The sequence below is a fragment of the Cebus imitator genome, unplaced genomic scaffold (genome assembly GCF_001604975.1).
Source record: "Cebus imitator isolate Cc_AM_T3 unplaced genomic scaffold, Cebus_imitator-1.0 Scaffold20, whole genome shotgun sequence".
Lineage (NCBI taxonomy): Eukaryota > Metazoa > Chordata > Mammalia > Primates > Cebidae > Cebus > Cebus imitator.
This window is the reverse complement of record NW_016107335.1, coordinates 2,218,627-2,235,058: the sequence shown is the minus strand read 5'-3', so window position 1 is coordinate 2,235,058 and position 16,432 is coordinate 2,218,627. Positions and strand designations below refer to the sequence as shown.

Below are 16,432 nucleotides of genomic sequence, written 5' to 3'. Positions count from 1 at the left end.
TTTTTTGAGGCAGAGTCTCACTCTGTTGTCCAGGCTGGAGCTCAGTGGCTGCAGGCCCAAGTGATCCTCCCACCTCATCCTCCAGAGTAGCTGGGACTGCAGGCCCACACCACTATGCCTGGCTAATTTTTTTTAGCAGGGGTGGGGGCAGAAGTGGAGTCTCACTCTCTTGCCCTGGCGGGTGTCAAATTCCTGGGCTCCAGCGCTCCTCCTGCCTTGGCCTCCCAAAGTGCTGGGATTACAGGCAGGAGCCGCTGTTCCCAGCCCTGTTCTGTCCAGTCTAGCGTGTCTTTATATGTTAATTTTCTTCTAGACTTACAGCTCAGGCGTGCCTTCATTCCCTTTGCACTTCTCCTTTAACACTGATTTGTTTCAGATGTTTGGAAGGTCATGGTTGGCGCGCTCTCAATCCTGAGGTGTTGGTGTTGGTGGGTGATGTGAGAGGTCTGGGCTGTGAAGCTGCCTGGAGGCCCGGTGCCCTTTCTGTGTCATGACCCTTTCTCAACAGTGAAGTGGGCTTTTGTTGGGATTGAATTGAACAGTGTACAGGAAGCATCTGGCACTCGACAGGTGCTAAGTGAATGTCCGCCCCACCCCACATCCCTTTCTTACTCTTCCTTGCCGAATGAACCCCTGGTGTTTAAAGCCAGGGATGCTCTTTGCTGATGACCCTGGTTCCGCAGTCATTGCCCCGCTCTGCGCCTGTTCTCTGTTAACTGAATACAGGAAAGTCAGAACCCTTCTAGTTAATATCCCAGTTCCCTCAAGGTAGCTGATTTCAGGTGTGTTGAAGGAGGTCAGTCTGCTTAAAGGAGTTTGTTCAGAGGTAGGTGAGCGAGTGGATGATTGGGTCGATACAGGATTTACATGTAAATGCAGTCTTTAACCCATTTGGATCTTTAAATGGTACAGTCTTTTTTGATGGTGGTTTTCTTAGTTTTTTGCCTTCTGGCAGCTGACTCCAAAAAAATAGGCCATAGCAGCACAGCGTCCCTAAAAGGCTAATTCCTGGGTGCATGTTTGTATACTGTGTATCCTCCTCACCGTTGATCCCACAGTGTCCTGGTGAAATCAGGGCAGACATTTACTGAACCCTGCTTTGTGGTGCAGCAGGCAAAGCCACTGAAGTGCTGTGTGAAATTCCTAAGATCACACATCTCGTTAAAAGTACACAGAGCTGGCTGGGCACAATGGCTCACACCTGTAATCCCAGTGCTTTGGGAGGCCGAGGTGAGCGGATCACGAGGTCAAGAGATTGAGACCATCCTGGCCTATGTGGTGAGGCCCTGTCTCTACTAAAAATATAAAACTTAGCTAGGCCTAGTGGCACATGCCTGTAATCCCAGCTACTCCGGAGGCTGAGGCAGGAGAATCGCTTGAACCGGGGAGGTGGAGGTTGCGGACTCCAGCTTGGGCAACAAGAGCAAAACTCATCTCAAAAAAAAACATACACAGAACTTGTTTTCTGGGCTCCTAGGCAAGCATGCTTTCTCCTGCAAAGCTACTCACATTTGTTTCATTTTTATATTATTTTCTCTCAATTATCTTAACAATTATTTAGTCTTACAGATTGGGACTCTCCAAAGCTTGCTTTAAATGCACAGATTTGCCTAAATGAATTTGCCTTCTTGTCACTGGGGCTTCCTGAAGGCAGTGTGGTGTGGGGGACACTGCCTGAGTGCAGAAGGTGCTGTGCCGTGCACGGGCTGTTCCACTTCGAGGGGCTCGTGCCTCATCCAGTCGTTAGGTTAACGACTTCGTTCATGTCAGGCGTAGAAAAGAGCTGGCCCGCAATAAGGGCTCATTGAAGGCTCGTTGCTCTTTATGTACAGAGAGGGATTTTCGTGTTGAAATTCTGCCCTTCCTCTGGCTGGCTTTTCCTGCCACTGCAAATCTCCTTGCTGTTCCTGGATAATTTTCTGATCCACATTTTTCCATATCTAGCAGTAGCCACATGGCCGCTTCTTGAAAGGTGGTGACTCTAAGGCCTGTGGGGCATTATGAAGCTGAGGGCAGGAGAGATGGGCACAGGCCTGAGTGTGAGTACAGGACTCCTCTCAGCTACGTGGGTCACCTCAGATATGAAAATCTGCACCTGCTGCTTTGGGCACACTCTTGGTGTTCTGTGTTTCTAAGAGCTGTCCTCATGTTCATGCATAAGAACGTGGGAGGCTGTTTTCTTGCCATTACAAAGTGATGGAATCACTGGGTGCCATTCCTGGGCCCTGTGATTACCATGATTCCAGCCCATCCTGTGACTCTCTTGGTATCTCCCTGTCCTAGAGGACACTGGCATGCTTCAGCTGACTTAATCATCAGAATGATCTTAGTACAGGCAGTATATCAGTGAGTTACAGGAAAAGCTATAGACCCTGACCACCCGCAGCACATCAGGAATTGACCGGATTGGGAAACATGAAATTACTGGGCCTGCTTTCATTTAAACCTTTGCTAATTGCATAAAGGACAGTGAAATGGCTTGTTCTGAGGGGAAGTCATTATAGTACTTTAGTTAATAACATCCACGGAAGTTTCTGCCAGTATGCGATGGGTGCTCAGGATGCGGCTCCGGTCCGCTGCCCTCAGTGCTGGGCCGAGAAAAGCATTCTGTGTTAAAGACGATGGTGTCAGCTGCTGAATTGCTTCTGTGAGTCATAAAACTCAAAAACACACTCTGTACAGATTCATGTTAAAATTTCCACATCAGAATTAACGTACAGTATCTGCTTGGATAACTTTACCAACATGAATTTTACTTAATATTCTTAAATGTTATGCTGTTGTATTTTATTTTGAAGACATTACATGGAACTTCAGATTTAGAATTTTGAGAAATTTGGATGTAATTGAAAACATACTTGAATATGCTTTATGGCTGAATTTTTCTTGATGTCTGCAGAATTCTAATTTACTTTTAAAATTTACATTTGAATATAACATGGTAGCCGTAATAGACTATATCTTTCCATTTCTCTTCATTGAAAGGGCTTGAATTGGAAAGTACATGTGGGCTTGGTTACGTCTCGGGTCTTTACAAACTGAAAGTCATATCAGGTCCATCAGAGCCGGCCTCTAAGAAGTCCCTGTGGCTCCTGCAGGTCTGTTGGCCTTTCTTTGGATTCTTCTAGCATTGAATTTTTGGCAGTCCAGCAATGATGTGTGTGTACTTCCCATTACACTCAAGCCTGAATGGTGGAGCTCAGCCGTGCCTGTGATTTTCACTGACATGCTGCACATCTCCATCCAGTCCTGCCTGGATGGCCCTGTGGAAGCTTCAGCAACCCTTAAGCTGGTTTCGTCCAGCCCCAGGAGCCTGCTGTCCCTCACATAGTTCCTGGTTACCCACACCAGAAACTGGGGAGTCACAGACCCTTCAGTGTTACAGCCAGTGTCACGTGTTGCCATGTGTCACTGTGGTCGCCAGCCCCCTCATCCCTAGTCCAGTGCAGCTGCTTTATTTAGGCCATCACCTCCTGACTAGGCTGTGGGTGTCACTCTGTGTCACCACCATGTCCCTGCTTCTGCCTTCTCCCTCCAGTCTCAGCTTAAGTTGAGATCTGAGAGAAAATGGTGACATGATAGCAATGCCAGCAAGATTGCAAACCACTCTTTCTGCCCTCAAGTGTCGTGATCTTTGTTGTACACAGTGAAGAAACCCAAGTCCAGGACCTTGCTGGAGGCCACACAGACCCACGTGCAGGTCTCATCCTTCAGTGCCCAGTTACGGAGTTTGGGATAGAATGTGCCACGTGCATGTCTTCTCATCCTGCGGTCCACAGTTATGGAACCTGGGGTAGAATGTGCCAGAACAGCATAAGGAAAACTCTGTAGGCCTTGCTTAGCTCCACTAGGCCTGGCAGTTCCTAGCCTCAGTTCTGTCCCTCAGGGCAGGGTGTGGTTTGCCCCCTGATCCCCATCAGGGCCTGGTCAGTGCCCCTCAAACCACTGGCTGAGCCAGGTGAGTGTATTCACAAGCTACTTTAGTGCCAGAGACTCAACCCTGTCCCTTCTAGTGATTACTAAGTATTTGTCTACTTGGCAACCTCTGATATTACTTCAGAATGTGTTGCGTTTATCTGTCTGCTTTATTGCTTCCTTGTAAGAAATTAATTTGGGGTAAAAATCTGCAAAAAATCTTTTAAGAAATGATTATTGTTAGGTAGTGGAGCATTTTTAGAGCTATAGATGTGTTTTTAACAACATTTTCAACAGTTTTATTTTTCCAGGGAGTCAGAACAGTTGCTGGCCAAACCATTCCCCTTCACTGTTGATTTTCACGAGAGGAAGGTGCCCTTGTGTCCAGGCTGGGACGCCGTGGCCGGCGGCTCTGGGTTGCCGAGGGTTGCCTTGTTGAAACGCCCTGCCTGACACTTTGTTAGTTTAAACAGCGCCGGTTCTGCTTGTTGAAGTAGAAACGAAGCTTTCTAGGAATAACATAATGACCCTTTTTCTGTACGGTTCTTTCAGGTCGGTGCTCACTTTCTGGAGGCAGTGGTGAGGAAGTTTGATGACGTCTATAAGCACGGAAGCGAAGGGAAAGAATGTGGCAACCTGTTCACCATTATTGCCCATTTATACAACTTCCATGTGGTGCAGTCTCTCCTCGTCTTTGACATTTTGAAAAAACTTATTGGAACTTTCACCGAAAAAGATATTGAACTGATCTTGTTAATGCTGAAAACTGTGGGCTTTTCGTTGAGAAAAGATGATGCTTTATCGTTGAAGGAACTGATCACTGAAGCCCAGACCAAAGCCAGCAGCGCAGGCAGCAAGTTTCAGGACCAGACCAGGGTACGCATGCGACATTCAATCTGCTTCCTAAGTCCCTAAGCTCACACACTGGCCAGAACTTAAAAATCAGTATCTGGGTAAATATTACACTTCCTTTTCTACTGATTTCTGTTGTCTCTGTCTCATCCAGTTTTCTGGCTTTAATATGTGAATGAACCTTATTCCTTTATTAAGAACTCAGAAAAATGTTTTGTGAATTTAAAAATTGATTTATTTAACATTCATCCATTCAAAAAATATTTACTGAGGAGGCCACAGGACATGGGGCTCTAGGGTCAGCCTGGATTGGGCTTCAGCTCTGCCGCTTGTCAGTAGCATAAGCTGGATCTTCTGAGCCTCAGGCCCCCTCTGTAAAACAGGGACTGATGGCAGCTCCCACTTGGTGTGCTGTTCAGATGACGAGATGTGTGGAAGCCCTTTGGGGAGGAACACGAGAAGGGTTAGTGTGAGAGCCGTGAGGGGGCATCACAAGAGAAAAAGGCGGAGTCCAGGTCTCTGGACCCTTGTTAATTACTGCAGGGAACTGAGGGTTTTATCCTAGAGGCATCTGAAGGGTTCCGAGCAGGTGAATGACAGGCTGGAGTTTTCCTTCTGATGGTCACTTTGACTCCAAGTAGAAAGAGGCGTGAGGCAGTTGGGGTAGGAGGGAGTTTTGCAGGAGCTGGGGAGTGAGTGGTGGCTAATGTTGGGATCGTGGCAGCAGGTGTGGACGTGGACCTTAGAAGTGACCAGTCCTAATGTGGATTGGGGTGAAGGGAAGGAGGGCTCAGGATCACCCGTTGGGCGCAGGGGGCTGTGCAAGAGGAGGTGAGGATTTAGGAGAATGGGCACCTTCGTTTTTGAAAGATTGAAATTAAAGCTCCTAAGTTGGCTGTGAACAGAGTGGGCTGAAGGGATTTGGGGCTGCTCTTGTAAAGGGGGGTCCTAGAAGCCATGGAAGTAGGTGGACTAGCTTGGCATGGGGTGGGCTGTGAAGAGGACTTTAAGGTTAAGGAGCACTGACATTTAGCTACAAGGAGGACGGAGAGCTGCAGGTGAGAACGAGAAGGCGTCAAGAGGGAGGAGGAAATGAGGAGAGTCGCAGGAGCTGGGGTTCCCCTAGTGTCCCCAGGAAGAATTCATGCCCTTGTAGGATGCTAAGGACCAGCAAGAGGAAGAAGGGATTTGCATTTTGGGCTAAATTGTGACAGCGGTCCCTACTGGCCTATCCTGGTCACCGAAGAAGGCAGTCTGTAAAGAGGAGAGGCTAGAGAATGGAAGGGGAGCGGCGGGTTAGATGGAAAATGGTTTAAAATGGAAAAGAGACAGAAAGCAGATGAGTGGCTGCCTAGGGCTGGGGAGTTGGGAGAACAAGGAAGCGGTTAACGGGTTTGGAGTTTCTCTTCTGGGTGATGAGAAAGTTCTGAAATTGACTGGTGATAGTTGCACAACTCTGAATAGACTAAAAGCCACCTGATTATATACCTTACCTGGGTGAGTTTTATGGATGTGAATTCTGTATCAATGAGAAGTTGACATTTAGGGATATCTCAGAGGGTATGGGGGAATTCTTTGTGCTGTTCTTACAATTTTTCCATAAGTATGACATTATTTCCAGTTTTAAAGTTAAAACCACAAGGCCAGTGGTACGGAGAGGGTGTCCACACAGGTCGCCAGGGGCTATTGTGGGAGCAGGAGCGCAGGAGGGGCCGAGATGGCCAGCGGCGGGGGGGGGGTTGGTGTGGACAGGTGAGGTGTGGCAAGCAGAAGGGCAAAGTCAGATTGAGGCTGAGGGACACATTCTGTTTTAAAATACTACATAACCCTGAGTAAGCGGTGAGGCTGGTTCAGACCATCTCTACCTAAAGACCGCTCTGACTTTGTATGGTAGCAGTGGTGGCCAGGTGCATTAGGTATGGTAGATTTCTTGCCAACTTGAGCAGTTTAGACTGTTTGAAACGCTGGACTATTAATTTTTTCATTTTTCTTGAAGATTCGGTTTATGCTAGAGACGATGATGGCCCTGAAGAACAATGACATGCGTAAAATTCCAGGCTATGATCCCGAGCCTGTGGAGAAGCTGAGGAAGCTGCAGAGAGCTCTGGTAAGCCAAGGAACTTGCAGTTCTGCTTTGCTCAGAGCTTCTGTATTAGCATGAGCCTGTTGGGAAAATCAAGAAACAGTCAGACCTGCAAGTCAGGATAGTGTCTGGTGAGTGAGAGCACTCAGAGGCAGCACGAAGGCTGCTCGCTTTTCCTTGGGGCTCTCCTGGTGGCCTGGCCATGCTCGCTCCTGCAGAATGTCATGTGTGGGGCAGCCCACGATGGGCAAGCCTCCTCTTCGCCTCACCCTGGGTGCTAAACTTGGGCTGCACTGTTGGATTGTCCGGTGCTTTCAGAGAAGGCCAAGGCCCCACCTGGATCAAGAAAATCAGGATGACTTACGTTTTTTTTGTTTGTTTGTTTTTTGTTTTTTTGAGATGGAGTTTCGCTGTTGTTACCCAGACTGGAGTGCAATGGCACGATCTCGGCTCACTGCAACGTCCGCCTCCTGGGTTCAAGCAATTCTCCTGCCTCGGCCTCCCAAGTAGCTGGGACTACAGGCGCGCACCACCATGCCCAGCTAATTTTTGTATTTTTAGTAGAGATGGGGTTTCACCTTGTTGACCAGGATGGTCTCAATCTCTTGACCTCGTGATCCCCCCGCCTTGGCATATAATGCTGCTATTATAGGTGTGAGCCACCGCGCCCGGCTGACTTAGGTTTTTTGGCTGTCTCTGATGTGCAGCCAGGATGGAGACCCAGCAGCCTCTCTGTCAGAGAGAGTCTTTCAGCCCCTGTCATCCCAAGTCCAGATCGTCGTTGACTTGGGCTGTTCCAGGCGTGTCCTCTGCCTGCCACTGAGCCTGAGGCAGCTCTGTCACTCTCCCCTGTTGGGGCAGCTTTCCAAACACCTGTTTCAGGTGATGGACTCTCAAACACAAAACACTGTGAGTTTACCGCTAGTTTTGGCATTGTTCTAAACAAGCTAACCATCCCAACTGCCAGTGAATCATTCCAGTATTCATACACCAGAAATGTCATAGTCAAAAACCAAAAGCCACCAGTGATGGAGTACGGAATATGAACCAGTTAAAAGCATTTCATTAGCTCTTCTCTCTTAATCAGGTCCGCCATGCCGGCTCAGGTTCTGAGACTCAGCTTCGCGTCTCCTGGGACAGCGTCTTGAATGCGGAACAGACAGGTCGCTGGTGGATTGTGGGGTCTGCCTGGAGCGGGGCCCCGATGATTGACAACAGTCAGCATACGCACCTGCAGAAGCAGCCCGCGGGGACGGTAGGGACGCCTGTACTCAAGGCTGCCAGGTGGCGGCACCCCCTGTGTGGTGTGTGGTCACGGCTTCACCTGGAGCTGCTCCCTTACTGTTCTTGAATGGTTACTGAAATCTGCAAGGTTTATTTGGAGGCCTTAGAGAAATTGCTGTTAATATTACGTTGTGATATAATTATTCCGTTTCTGTTCTTCTTTTTATTGGATTTTAAGAGTCCCAAAACACAAACGCAAAAGATCTGAAAGTTGAATCTCAGGGGACAGGGGAGCTGGCAAGGACCCGAATGCTCGCTGAGCAGGCGTCCGTTCCTGAGACTGCTCGGCTGCCTCCCGCGCTGTGCGTGCCAGCCCACAGACCGTGGCTTTCACATTGTGGAAATTCAAGTCCATAGCTAATCCAGACTTCCCTCGTTCTTCCCCCACGTCCTTCCCTGTCCCAGGATTCCGCGTCACTCGTGGTGGTCATGGTTCCCCAGGCTCTGCCGGTGACCCGTTCTCTGTGTTTTATTTCATCACCGCTTAACTCTGAGGTTGAACCACTACTGAGAAGTTTGTCATATTGCGTGGTTTTCTCCTCCAGTGGCTGTGGCTTTGCTCTGCTTTCCCCTTGCAGGGGGTTGCCCAAGAGTGGACTTGGTGCTGACGTTCAAACGCTCATGTAGACCTCACAGCTGGATTTCAGTTACGCTGAAGTACTGTGCGGCATCTCTCAGGAAGCAGTTTGCGTGGACATGCATATGACGTGTTCATTAATCATGCTTTCAGGTCAGCTCCAAGATCCTAGAACTCGCCCGGAAGCAGAGGATGAACACGGACATCAGGAGAAACATATTCTGCACAATAATGACAAGTGAAGATTTTCTGGATGCTTTTGAAAAGCTTCTAAAGTAAGCATTTGTGTGCACATTTTGACCTCCTAATGAGATGGTGTAAAAGAAATAAGTTGATGTGTTTTTTGAGTTTTGAATGACTGAGTCCCATGCTGCTTAGGCGGGGCTGGGCTTTTCTTACCGTCCGCTCACCCTGTTAGACCTGTGCATCCCTTAGTCATCTCCCTATTAATCTGCCTCTAGTGGTTCCTCGTTAGAACAGTTTATGATATATAAAGATTAGGGGCTTGGGGGTTTTATTGAGACAGGGTCTTGCCATGTTGCCCAGGCTGGAGACTGGGGAGTTTTGACTGAAAGAATTAGATGATCTTCTCAGTGGCTGTTGCTGGCCGTGAATTGCTTAAACATACATAAATCTTCATAATAAAGTTGTTCTGATTCTTCATTTAAAACTTCCTGGTATAGTTTCTGTAATTAGTTGTAATAAGATTTTAAAGATCCTGTAATCCCAGCTGCTTAGAAGGCTGAGACAGGAGGATCACTTTAGCCCAGGAGTTACAGACCAGCCTGGGCAACATACTGAGACCCTATCTCTTTAAAGAAAAATAACCTGTAAATGTACCTGTGTAGTTTTCTGAGGTACTTCTTTTTTTTTTTTTTTTTTTTTGAGACGGAGTTTCGCTCTTGTTACCCAGGCTGGAGTGCAATGGCGCGATCTCGGCTCACCGCAACCTCCGCCTCCTGGGTTCAGGCAATTCTCCTGCCTCAGCCTCCTGAGTAGCTGGGATTACGGGCACGCACCACCATGCCCAGCTTATGTTTTTGTATTTTTAGTAGAGACGGGGTTTCACCATGTTGACCAGGATGGTCTCGATCTCTTGACCTCGTGATCCACCCGCCTCGGCCTCCCAAAGTGCTGGGATTACAGGCTTGAGCCACTGCTCCCGGCCTAGTTTTCTGAGGTACTTCTAAACACTTCAGTGTTAATACATTTTCTTTTATTTGCTTCAGACTAGGATGAAATACAGGGAGAAGATGGTTCATTTTAGGATTCTGATAATTAGAAGCTTTTATTTTCTAAACTGGGGTGCCTAGTTGAAGTGGACCTCCTAAGCCTCCTTTGCCTCTCTGTGGCCTTGCTGTTGTGCTGAATACATCCTGTGTCACTAGTTACTCTTTGTCTCTAAAAGGGCTCTTTTGAGGAGAGCTCTTACTCACTAGTCAGCGGGTCTGGCTTATCCTTTGTACTTGGGAGGACTTTTAGTTTTCCTCTGGTTGACTTTGTGTTATGAAAATTTTGGCCTATCAAAGTACATTTATTAAACAATAATTTTTCCCATTGTTACTCATCAAAACCATGAGTTATGAATCTAAATTTTTAACGTGAATCGATAAAAAGTGCAGCAAAAATCACTCAGCTCCTTGGGCTGCGTGCGCCACCGCCTCGTGAGCACCCTCCGTGGGGCTGCGCTGTTTTGTGGCGTAGCTGATGCTTCTCTCCTAAGGTACGGAGTGGCTCCCGGCCCAGGGCTCTCGCAGGTGTTGGGGAGTTGTGTTTTGGCAGTGGCAGTGGTGACCTGACTGTATGGGCTTATCCACACTCACAGGACTCTGTGCTACAAAGGATAGGTTTTACTGCGTATGAGCTCTAACTCAAGTTTTTTGGTTTTTTTTTTTTTTGAGATGGAGTCTCGCTCTGTCGCCCAAGCTGGAGTATCGTGGCTCGATCTCGGCTCATTGAAATCTCTGCCTCCTGGGTTCAAGCAATTCTCCTGTCTCCGCATCCCAAGTAGCTAGAATTACAGGCATGAGCCACCATACCCGGCTAAGTTTTGTGTTTTTAGTAGAGACGAGATTTCACTATGTTGGCCAGGCTTGAACTCCTAACCTCAGGTGTTCCACCCGCCTAGGCCTCCCAAAGTGCTGGGATTACAGGCGTGAGCCACCACGCCCGGCCCCCTAACTCAAGTTTTAAAACAAAAACGTGTCTGGGCGCATCACAACCAGAGAGGTTGTGACGGGGCTGGGACCCTAGCTGGTGTCTACTGCTGCCTCCACCTCCCCTACCTGGCTCCCCTCTAACCAGACCCTTCCAGGCAGGAAGGTGTTCCTCTGAAAGGTATCAGCCATTCAACGTGGGAAGCTGAGTGACATTCCAGTCATGGCTGTTCTGTTTTTTAGGCTTGGACTTAAGGATCAGCAGGAGAGAGAAATCATTCATGTTCTCATGGATTGCTGCCTTCAAGAGAAAACTTACAATCCCTTCTACGCTTTCTTGGCTAGCAAATTCTGTGAATATGAAAGGAGATTTCAGGTAACTTAGTGCGGAGGCACCAATTTCATCTGCTCTGCTGTTTTTTCTAAACATGCTGCCTGGCTCAACCCACCTGCAAAAGAGTTTCCCAAGTCAGAAGGCCCCTGAGGTCCCAGTCACGTGGTCCGCACTGGCTGCCAGGGCACACTCCCTGAGAGTGGAAGGGGTGGCTACAGGGGAGTGTCAAGTGTCCACCGTGTCTGCACGTCACCTTCTCCTGCCACAGATGCAGGCAGCGTGTGGCCAGCAGCAGGAGCGCCTCACCAGTTCATGCCGCACCAGCCTCTTCTGATGTCACTCGCTGTGGCCTTTGCCTTAGAATATTCTGTTGGTGTCTGCTGATTTGAGGGAAAACACTGCACCAGAAAGAGATTGTTGAGAAGCTGTTTGGAACTGTGCTCTATAGGAGAGAACAGTGAGGTCGCCACTGAAAGTCTTGATGTTTAGAATATTAAAAATAAGATAATAAGAAAAAGAGTACCTCTAGGTTATGTTCTTAGTGATGTATTGTAATGATTTGCAGCCGTTGACCTTTTTTCTTCTATTAACTATGCTACTAGATGACTTTCCAGTTCAGCATATGGGACAAATTTCGGGACTTGGAAAACTTGCCAGCTATGAATTTCTCTAATTTGGTTCATCTGGTGGCCCACTTGCTGAAGACAAAATCGCTTTCACTTTCCATCCTGAAGGTTCGTATAACGTGTGAAAATGTTTAAAGCCATGGAAATGAGAGTGCAGTTGTTTACATTAGGTCTGTTTGACCAGTGTGTTTTCTTTGGTTCTGACTCACCTGGAAAGTACTTACGTTAGCCCAGCCAGCATAGAAATGGCCAGACCAACATACGGTACACGTCGACCTGATAAATTAGGGCACAGTTACAGTTCTTTTGCTAACCTGAGTGAATTGGGGTTTGAGGTTAATGTGCTGGTGCTAATTATAAAATCCTGAACTGGTCACCGTTAGTGAGTAGAAGGGTGGACAAAGTAGGGCCTGGTTTCCTTAGAGGTGAGGCGCGTTTGCTCACTTTGCTGTAAGTTGTTTTAAAACTGCAGGCTTTCTCCTGCTCTGCTGTATTTTGGGACTTTGCAGTGGACCATGACACCTAGACATTTTTTTCTTCTGAGATGAAATGTTGCTCTGTCACCCCGGCTGGAGTGCAGTGGCACGATCTCAGCTCACTGCAACCTCCACCTCCTGGATTCAAGCGATTCTCCTGCCTCAGCCTCCTGAGTAGCTGGGACGGTAGGCGCCCGCCACCATGCCCAGCTAATTTTTGTGTTTTTAGTAGAGATGGGGTTTCACCACATTGGCCAGGCTGGTCTCGAACTCCTGATCTTGTGATCTGCCCGCCTTGGCCTCCCAAAGTGCTGGGATGACAAGTGTGAGCCACCGCGCCCGGCTGAAATGTAGACATCTTATCAGATGTACTGGGCGTTCAAAGTCGGCTTGTAAGGCTCAGATGGTGGGACCACCAGACCCTGAAAAGCCTAAAAATTTGGAGAGCCTGAGGGGCAAAGGAAAGTGAAAAGCAGAGGTAGTTCAGGGGCGTTGACTACAGTGGCCTGATCTGCAAGACGGCTACCGCCACAGGTGTCCGTGTGTTTCCGTGTGTCCTGTGCGCTCGTCAGCATACCTGCTCCCGTTCACCGTGCGTCCCTTCCTGTGGGGTGTCCCAGTGTGGCCACTGTACTGAAAACGAGGGTCCCGAGCCTTATGCCGAATTCTGACAACCAGAATAACTTAGAACATGGAGGAGGCATTGTTCCCCCTCCGCCCACTTGAGGCATTGCGCTCATCCTGCAGCTGCCTAGAAGCTACCGCGGATGAGTGGGAGAGGCGTGGCAGGAGCACATGCTTCGGCGCAGACCTTTAGAGATGCCCCTCCCAGCCTGGCTGCTCTCATTCCGAGTTTCTCTGGGTTTTGGCCATGCTTTTGTGGTCTCGCTGTGCCCTTGGGTCTGCAAGCGCCTGTGATGGTGTTGGCTGCGGACCCCCCAGTGGGTAGCATTCCTGTCGGTTGGCTAGAAGAGGCTGATGCCCTCCTCTAGCTCGCTGACATTCAGCTCAGATGTGGTCCGTCCATGTTGGCGTGAGTCTGTTCTGGGTAGCATCTTACTGTGTACGTTTACTCCAGTTCACATGTTTATTCCACCAATCCGTGTTTGAGTTACTTCTGATTTTTTGATAGTTTTCTAGGAGAGCGAGACACATGGATTAGTCTTCTGGAAGTAAATTTTATATATTTATAGTTTTAATTAGGGGATGGGTACTTCAGGGAATGGAGATAATTTGTGTTTCAATTCTAGATACTAAATGTCTGATTCATAAGGTGTATGCCCTGGGAATTCCACTTACACTGCTGAGTTGTTCTCAACGGTACATGCGGCCGGCCACACCTCTGCCAGCAGTGTATAGGGATTCCCAAGGCCCATATCCTTGCCAACAGCTCTGGAAATAGCTTCTTAAATCGGGTAAAGTGGGGGGTGGGGGGGGGGAGATTAATTTTTACTCTATTTACAAATCATTGAAAAAGTTGGCTAAATCAGTGTGACGTTTTCCCTGTGTCCTGACCATTAGGTAGTGGAATTCAGTGAATTGGACAAACCCAGAGTCCACTTTTTACGAAAAGTGTTAAGTATCCTGTTAATGGAAACAGAAGTTGAAGACCTCGGTTTAATTTTCACAAGGTATGTGCCCCACTTGTTCTGATGAGACGTGGAAGAGAGATGAGATGGTTTGCGCTTGTGTTGACTTATAAACACAAGGTTGTACTCTGTGTAACTTAATGAATCATTTCAGTTCTATTTTTAAGCTAGTATGCAGTATTAGATTTGGGGAACAGAAACTTGTCCACTAGTAAACTAACAATGAACAATGGTTGGTAATAATAAAATAAGAAGTTCTTTGTGTTTTTTGTTTGTTTGTTTGTTTTTTGAGACGGAGTCTCATTCTGTCACCAGACTGGAGTGCAGTGGTGTAATCTCGGTTTATTGCAACCTCCGCCTCCTGGGTTCAAAGCGATTCCCCTGCCTCAGCCTCCCAAGTAGCTGGGACTACAGGAACATGCCATCATGCCCAGCTAATAGACATATATATATTGTATTTTAGTAGAGATGGAGTTTCGCCATGTTGGTCAGGATGGCCTTGAACCCCTAACCTGGTGATTTGCCCACCTCGGCCTCCCAAAGTGCTGGGATTACAGGCGTGAGCCACCGCACCTGGCCAGGAAGGAAACTGGTTATGTCTCCCTATTCAAGATAAAAATTACTCTCCCCCCACCCACCCCTTACCCCCAACTCTTCCCCTGATTTAAGGAGCTGTTTCCAGAGCTAAGAAATGAACACCTGTTGGCAAGGATGTGGGCCTTGGGAATCCCTATACACCGCGGGCAGATCTCGGAGCGGCTAGCTCATCCCTGACGTGTATTTATGCGATTCCTTTCCAGAGTGTCGGACAACCCAAAGCTGGGGGTGTTGCGTGAGGGCTTGAAGCTGTTCATCAGCCACTTCTTGCTAAAGAGCGCACAGGCCCACAGAAGCGCCGAGGAAGCCAACGTGCTGAGAGCGAGAGCTGACCTTGCTACACAGGCTCTGCAAGGAAAAGCTTCCCTGAGAATGTAGTCAGGCAAGAAAGGAGCGCAGCTGGCCCTTTGACTGTAAACTGTCCTTTGTAAACCCAAAGGCTTATTCTGTTGACTGCGTGTGAAAGTTTGGTAGAGCTATGTCATTGTCTGTTATTGTATTATGTTTTGAGATAATTATTTTTAATCTAAGGTTTTATAGTTTGTATTTCAGACCATTTTCAAATAACTCTATCTTGGGGGATAGAGGAGGAAGGAGGGAAAGGAGGTGCAGGCACACTGGACAGGGTTCTCTAAGCAGTGAGGCTGGGGTGTGATTGTCTTAAAATTTTTCAGTAGATATGGCCAAACCTGATGGCTCACCCCTGTAATCCCAGCACTTTGGGAGGCTGAGGCAGGCAGATCACTTGAGGCCAGGAATTTGAAACCAGCCTGGGCAACATGGCACAACCCCGTCTCTACTAAAAATACAAAAATTAGCCAGGCATGGTTGCACATGCCAGTAATCCCAGCTACTGGGGTGGCTGAGACACAAGAATCACTTGAACCCCGGAAGTAGTTGCAGTGAGCCAAGATTGCACCACTGCACTCCAGCCTGGGCTGGACAGTGTGACTTTGACAGAGAGACTGTCAAAAAAAAATTAATAGATAAGATAGGCCACTAGAGGGTGCAGTTATAAAGAAATTGATGAATTTTTACCTTTTTAAAGTATTGAGACATAGTCTCACTCTGTTGCCCAGGCTGGAGTGCAGTGGCACGCGATCTTGGCTCACTGCAACCTCTACTTCCTGGGTTCCAGCAATTCTCCTGCCTCAGCCTCCTGAATGGCCAGTACTACAGACGCGCGCCACCACGCCTGGCTAATTTTTGTATTTTCAGTAGAGATGGGGTTTCACCATGTTGGCCAAGATGGTCTTGAACTCCTGACCTCAGGTGATCCACCCGCCTCGGCCTCCCAAAGTGTTGGGATTACAGGCACGAGCCACCATGCCCAGCCTAAATGTGATCCTTTATATTTTAAGTATTTGGGATGCAGTTGAACTTTGGAAAAATCAGTTGACATAAGCCCTGTGGATATGGTCTTGTGTACAATATAGTACAGACAGGCGATTTTCACTGTCACTCATGCAGCATTTTGACAAAGTAGAGGATATTCATCTTACTAATTCCAAATTGCAAATGTACTTTAAGGAACTCTGAGGACACCAAATAGTAGTTATTTGACTTTTTCTTTCTTTTTTTTTTTTTTTTTTTTTTAAAGACGGGGTTTCACCATGTTGGTCAGGCTGGTCTTGAACTCCCGACCTCAGGTAATCCACCCGCCTTAGCCTCCAAAGTGCTTGCATTACGTAGTGAGCCACTACGCCCGGCCTAGTTATTTGACTCTTACTAGGTGCTGCTTGTTTGCAAGGATTTGGAGATGTAAACATGAAGAAAACATAATTACTGCCTGCAGAGAACTAACTAGCATTTATCTCGTGAGGGAAACAAACACACCCCACTCGCTAAGTCTGGAAAACCAATTCTGTGAGGAAGTAGAAATGGCCCTGGACACCCAGCCTCTCTAGCAGATACGCAGATGTCGAGTGTTTCCCAGCACTTAC

The 16,432-nt window shown here is 47.8% G+C and overlaps 1 protein-coding gene and 1 long non-coding RNA gene across 2 annotated transcripts in view; both read left to right on the top strand.

Annotated features, from left to right (window-relative positions):
- NOM1 (nucleolar protein with MIF4G domain 1) overlaps nucleotides 1-15,011 on the top strand; it is a 19,829-nt gene extending 4,818 nt beyond the window's left edge. The window contains exons 3-11 of the mRNA XM_037735946.1: nucleotides 4,227-4,341; nucleotides 4,468-4,791; nucleotides 6,764-6,874; nucleotides 7,938-8,105; nucleotides 8,865-8,986; nucleotides 11,111-11,243; nucleotides 11,804-11,935; nucleotides 13,825-13,934; nucleotides 14,693-15,011. Of these exons, the coding sequence (XP_037591874.1) occupies nucleotides 4,227-4,341; nucleotides 4,468-4,791; nucleotides 6,764-6,874; nucleotides 7,938-8,105; nucleotides 8,865-8,986; nucleotides 11,111-11,243; nucleotides 11,804-11,935; nucleotides 13,825-13,934; nucleotides 14,693-14,867 (1,390 nt within the window). The 3' untranslated portion in view covers nucleotides 14,868-15,011. The remainder of the gene's footprint in view (nucleotides 1-4,226; nucleotides 4,342-4,467; nucleotides 4,792-6,763; nucleotides 6,875-7,937; nucleotides 8,106-8,864; nucleotides 8,987-11,110; nucleotides 11,244-11,803; nucleotides 11,936-13,824; nucleotides 13,935-14,692) is intronic.
- Nucleotides 8,995-10,284, top strand: LOC108296915. Its single transcript, XR_001822031.2, has 2 exons — nucleotides 8,995-9,568; nucleotides 9,892-10,284. It is a non-coding gene; the product is annotated as an uncharacterized LOC108296915 (long non-coding RNA).
- Nucleotides 15,012-16,432: the final 1,421 nt, after the last annotated feature.